Consider the following 5,596-nt stretch of genomic DNA (forward strand, 5'->3'; position numbering starts at 1 on the left):
GATTTCAGCTAAACGGATTCAAAAAATAAAAGTTAGAAAAGACCGTAGCTAGTGGGAATTGAACCAATAACCTTACAAAAAATTTTGAACCCCCTTGACCACTAAGCTATGTTTTTGGATTATGACAAAGGGATTCAAAATATAATATATATAGAGATAACAAACAGATTTGCGTGAACCCCTACCGCCCATCTAAATCCGCCCCTGATCAATGATAAGGGTAAACAAGAAGAAAAAATTTATCCTTCTCTTGATTTGCTAAAATGGATAAATAAATAGTAAAAATATATTTTTAGTATAGTAAACAAGTAAAACTAAACGGAAGGAGTAATACGAAAGATAAAATTGAACAATTTCAATCAATGAGCAAACCAATTCGGACTTTTTCCTAGAGGCGGACCTATGTTGTAAAAAGAGGAGTCATCGGCTGAACAATTTTATATATATATCTTTAAAAAATAGTGATATATCAGTAATGACACTTCCATATACAAAAAAAATTTGTTAAACGATCTTCAAATTCTGGTTCTACCTCTTCGTTTTTTAATGAAAAAGACCAAGCACAAACAAAAAGACCATACATGAATGTCTGAGTCATTCCTGGCAGTATGACAAAATTTTGAAAAGTGTCGTCCACTGTTTCCTCGAGCAAAATGAACTTTTTTTATATAAAAAAAGTACTCAAAAGTAAGAAAATAAAAGGACAATAGTTTTGAATATTCAAAAATCGACACCTATAGTTGCAGAAAATTATTTTTAGACCAACATTATTTTCTATGGCCTAGAAAAAAGTTCACACCTTTCTCTATATCCAAGAAATTTCAAGAATGGCCGACTTTTTTTGTCACTGTTCAAAATACAGACTTCAAACCGTCCATAGATGACCTAAATTCCCTAGCCACTTTTGGCCATTAAACAAATAAAATTCCAATTTAACATCTTTTAACTAATTAATTACAAAAATGTTCCTTTTTTTACAAAAGAAAGAAATGCTGATACCTACACTATCTTGCAACTTTATAATCAATAAAATCCAAGAAAAAACATATATAAAATTATATAGTTAAACTACTCCCATACAACTTTTAACCAATAGGGAAATAAAACATTTTCTACACTATATTTTATAAAATTATATAGTTACCCATATTTTCCAAAAAAGAACCAAAAACTATAAAGTGGAAGTGAAGATGGCAACAAATAAACCTAAATATTTTTTGGAATTAACTCTAATTTTCTTTTATTTTTTTTAGTCTAAACTACTCTATAAGCAACTTTTAACTACAAGAAAGGAGGACAAAAAATTTGTACAAAATGTGAAAATAAGAAAAAACCAATGAAGGTGATCATTCAAAAATCAAAACTACTACCCATATTTTACATTGTGAAGTAAAAGGGTATTTTACAGACCCCCAAAAGGAGAACCACAAGAAAAAATATTAAAAATTAAAAAAAAAGAAGAACTAATATGAGATTAAGTAGAAGTGGAAATGGCAAAAAACTAACCTAAATATTTCTTGAAAATTACCTTCAAAAAATATTTTTTTTAGGTCCAAACACTCCAAATCTTTTCTCCAATAAAACTAACAAACTTCCTAACTGAACCTTTTTCACCTCCCTCTTCTCCACCACATTCATCTTCATCGCCGCCGCCATGGTTGCCGGAAGTTTCCTCCACCGGGTCGGGCTCACCTGACCCGCCCGGAACAGACCCGTTTATGTTCAAATTTGACTCAGATGATGTCTTTTTTAGCTCAACAGAACCACTACTAATATTAGAGCCTTTGTTTTTATTTCTTCTTTCTTTTTTGCTTTTTTCTTTTTTGCTTTGTAAACCTTCTTCATAAGCATCAAGAATCTCATGAATAAGTTGACGGTTAGGTGATAAATCCCATTTCACCCAATAACTCATGTAACAGCTAAAACAGTCGCAGTTAAAAGAAGCTGGATGGTCAGCAGCGCCGCCAACACCGCCGCTCACGGCAGCGCCACCTTTTGTTCCACCACCGAAAGATGTTTCAGTAGCTGAGTTGGGTGTCTTCAACTTGTGGGTATTTCTCCGATTCCCAGAAAACTCGCCGGAAAGTACACGTTCAGCTCCTCCGCCGCCGCCAACGCCGCCGCTCACGGCGGAGCTACCATTTTTTGCACCAGAAACTGCATCAGAAGCCGAGTTGGGTGTTTTTAGCTTGTGGGTGTTTCTCCGATTGTTGGAAAAGTCGCCGGAAAAGTTGCCGGAGCCGGTAGAACAAGAAATGAGATAAGCTAAGACTTCTTTATCTTCTTGAGATAAAGCAGCAGCAAGAGTTAAAATAGCAACTGGTAAAAAAGAAAGATGGTCAGAAACCAAAGGAGGAGTTGGATGAACTGTGCCTTTTCTATAAAGTTTCTTCATAATTAATGAAAAAATGGAGATATTTTTTTTTGTGAGAGTTTTGAGAGGGTGGGGCAGTTGAGAGGGGTGGGTGGGTATAAGGAAGATTGAATTGAAGTAAAGAGAATGAGGGTTTGTGGGGACTTTGAAGAGTTTATGGTAAGAGAAAAATGGGCATAGGAATTGATTACATAATTTTATGTGACTCAGTAAAAATAAAGGGAAAAGGACATTGGGGGTAGGGTTTATCTGTGGGACAGTGTATTTTACAGAGTTTAGGGCATCAATTTCTAAGAATTTTGTTTGGTTAGTAGTGGGGGCTATGTGATGGACCCTACTTATTACAGAATCTAATGATCAATCTTCTTTTTGCAGTATTTTTCCTCTTTTTCTCTCACTTTTCAAGGAAGGGATAAAGCTTCAAAAATCAGTTTATTTTGATAAGTATTTTTTTGTAAAAGTGCTTTTTTCAAAAGTACTTTTGGTGATAAACAATTTGTTTTTGGCTAATTAGTTTGAAAAACACTTCTGAGCAAGAATTAGTGTTTGGTGCCCTTTAAAAAATTGCTTCTAAGTGTATTTTTCTTAAAAGTGCTTCTCAAAAAAGTACTTTTAGAGAGAAGCTATTTTTTTCCGCTTCTCCACAAAAATATTTTTTTCCCTCCAAAAGTTTGGTCAAACACATAAAAAAAAATATTTTCGGCCAAAAAGAAGCTTGGACAAACAGGTTACAAATCTAAAAGATAAATTTAGGCCAAAAAAGAAAGAGAAAAAAAAATTCGGATTTTGGTTGTGATATTAGAGCAATTAATTTTAGCATATAATCTGTATTAGATAATAGCGTAATTGATTAATTATATAAGAAAAAAAATAATTTTTGCATAAGTAACATTTTGTTGAAGATATTTCGTAACAGCGGCGAAGACAAAATTTCTGCTAATGGGCCTAAAAAAGGAAAAAATTAAAAAAACAAAAAGAAATTATGATCGGTAAGAATTTAACCATCAACCTAACAAGATTTTGAACCACTGAGCTATATTTATGGGTTATCTCAAAGGATTCAAAATATAATATCTAGAGGTACAAATTGGATATTGCTTTATGCGCACAGTATAATTTTTCGGAGAAGGAGGTTCGGGTGAATCCCCTTCCACACATGTTTCGTAATAACCCAATTAAGTTATACGAAAATTCATATATATGCGAACTCAAGTTTTCCGAAGCGGGAAGAGCATTTGGTTACTTACCAAAGTTCGGTGGCGAAGACTCAGATTGACTATCTCCTCCTCAGGAGACGCGACAGAAGGTTATGCAAGGATTGCAAGGTTATCCCAGGTGAGACCCTCGCAACGCAGCATAGGGTTTTGGTGATGGACATTGGTATATGATAAGGAGGAAGAAGAGGTCAGTATGAGGCCGTCCGAGGATTAGGTGGGGCGCCTTGACTAAGGATAAAACTCAGGAGTTGGAAGGAAGGTTATCGGCTATGGGAGCTTGGAGAAGTAGTGGGGATGCAAACACTATGTGGTCAACGACAACGGACTGTATAAGGAAGGCAGCGAGAGAGGTGTTAGGGATATCTTCGGGCCGCACCGGTGGCCACAAAGGAGACTGGTGGTGGAATGCAGTTGTCCAAGGTAAAGTGGAAGCAAAGAAGGCGGCTTACCTGCGGTTAGTAGGGAGCACTGGCGAGGAGGAGAGGAGAGCGACCAGTGAGAGGTATAAGGTAGCTAGGAAGGAGGCGAAGATGGCAGTAACGGAGGCTAAGACAACAGCTTTTGCTCACCTGTACGAGGAACTGGGAACAAAGGAGGGGAGAAAAAGTTATTCCGACTCGCTAAGGTGAGAGAGAGGACGACTCGGGATCTGGACCAAGTGAGGTGCATAAAAGATGATGACAGCAAAGTTTTGATGGGGGATGACCAGATTAAGAGGAGGTGGCAGACCTACTTTCATAAACTTCTAAATGAAGAAGGGGATCAGGATATTGTACTAGGTGAATTGAGGAATGCCGACAGTCCCCACGAATTAAGTTATTATAGGGACATTGAGGTCGATGAGGTCATGGAGGCAATGCGTAAGATGAGAAGGGGCAGAGCTACCGGGCCAGATGAAATTCCGGTTGAACTTTGGAGGTGTGTGGGTAGAGCATGCTTGGAATGGCTTATTGGGTTGTTTAATGTTATATTCAAGACTAATAGGATGCCTGAAGAGTGGAGGTGGAGTACAATGGTTCCGTTGTATAAGAACAAAGGCGATATCCACAGCTGTAACAACTATAGGGGGTATCAAATTACTGAGTCATACCATGAAAGTTTGGGAGAAAGTGGCAGAAATGAGAGTGCGAAGGAGGGTGTCTATTTCAGACAACCAGTTCGGGTTCATGCAGGGGCGATCTACCACAGAAGCTATCCACCTTATTAGGAGGATGGTGGAACAATACAGGGATAGGAAGAAGGATCTCCACATGGTGTTTATTGATCTGGAGAAAGCGTACAACAGGGTTCCTAGGGAGGTCTTATGGAGCTGCTTAGAGGCTAAAGGGGTTCCGGTTGCCTACATTAGGGTGATTAAAGACATGTATGATGGAGCTAAAACTCGGGTTAGGACAATAGGAGGCGACTCCGAGCATTTTCCGATTGTTACGGGGTTGCACCAAGGGTATGCGTTCAGCCCATTCCTATTTGCCCTCGTGATGGATGCACTAACTCATCATATTCAAGGGAGGTGTCATGGTGCATGCTATTTGCTGATGACATAGTTCTAATTGACGAGACTCGAGGCGGCGTCAACAAGAGGCTAGAGATTTGGAGACATGCCCTTGAGTCTAAAGGTTTCAAGTTGAGCAGGATGAAGACATAATACCTCGAGTGCAAATTTGGGGTCGAGCCGACGGAAGCGGGAGTGGACGTGAGGCCTCACTCTCAAGTCATTCCCAAGAGAGGTAGTTTCAAGTACCTTGGGTCGGTTATTCAGGGGATCGGGGAGATCGACGAGAATGTCACACACCGTATAGGGGTGGGGTGGATGAAGTGGAGGTTAGTGTCGGGAGTTCTGTGTGACAAGAAAGTGCCACCGTTACTAAAAGGTAAGTTTTATAAGTGGTTAGGCCTGCCATGTTGTATGTGACTGAGTGTTGGCCGGTTAAGAACTCACACATCTAGAAGATGAAAGTAGCAGAGATGAGGATGTTGAGGTGGATGTGCGGGCATACAAGGATGG

The 5,596-nt window shown here is 38.7% G+C and overlaps 2 protein-coding genes across 2 annotated transcripts; one reads left to right on the plus strand and one right to left on the minus strand.

The window, feature by feature from the left end:
* Positions 1-1,323: 1,323 nt before the first annotated feature.
* LOC109237894 lies at positions 1,324-2,544 on the minus strand. The gene has a single exon (XM_019404291.1). It carries the CDS (start codon positions 2,393-2,395, stop codon positions 1,547-1,549), a length of 849 nt encoding a protein of 282 aa, XP_019259836.1. The 5' UTR covers positions 2,396-2,544; the 3' UTR covers positions 1,324-1,546.
* Positions 2,545-4,285: 1,741 nt separating this feature from the next.
* Positions 4,286-5,236, plus strand: LOC109237879. Its single transcript, XM_019404273.1, has 3 exons — positions 4,286-4,659; positions 4,877-5,035; positions 5,098-5,236. The coding sequence occupies exons 1-3, from the start codon at positions 4,286-4,288 to the stop codon at positions 5,234-5,236; spliced, it is 672 nt and encodes a 223-aa protein (XP_019259818.1).
* The last annotated feature ends 360 nt before the right edge of the window (positions 5,237-5,596 follow it).

Source organism: Nicotiana attenuata, unplaced genomic scaffold (genome assembly GCF_001879085.1).
Source record: "Nicotiana attenuata strain UT unplaced genomic scaffold, NIATTr2, whole genome shotgun sequence".
NCBI lineage: Eukaryota > Viridiplantae > Streptophyta > Magnoliopsida > Solanales > Solanaceae > Nicotiana > Nicotiana attenuata.

Excerpts from the sequence above, each read along its gene's own strand:
- LOC109237894 (XM_019404291.1), bottom strand. The coding sequence starts at position 2,395 with ATGAAGAAACTTTATAGAAAAGGCACAGTTCATCCAACTCCTCCTTTG.
- LOC109237879 (XM_019404273.1), top strand. The coding sequence starts at position 4,286 with ATGGGGGATGACCAGATTAAGAGGAGGTGGCAGACCTACTTTCATAAA. Across the intron at positions 4,660-4,876 it reads AGCTGTAACAACTATAGGGG|GGTTCCTAGGGAGGTCTTAT; the intron begins GTATCAAATTAC and ends AGCGTACAACAG. Across the intron at positions 5,036-5,097 it reads GTTACGGGGTTGCACCAAGG|GGAGGTGTCATGGTGCATGC; the intron begins GTATGCGTTCAG and ends ATCATATTCAAG.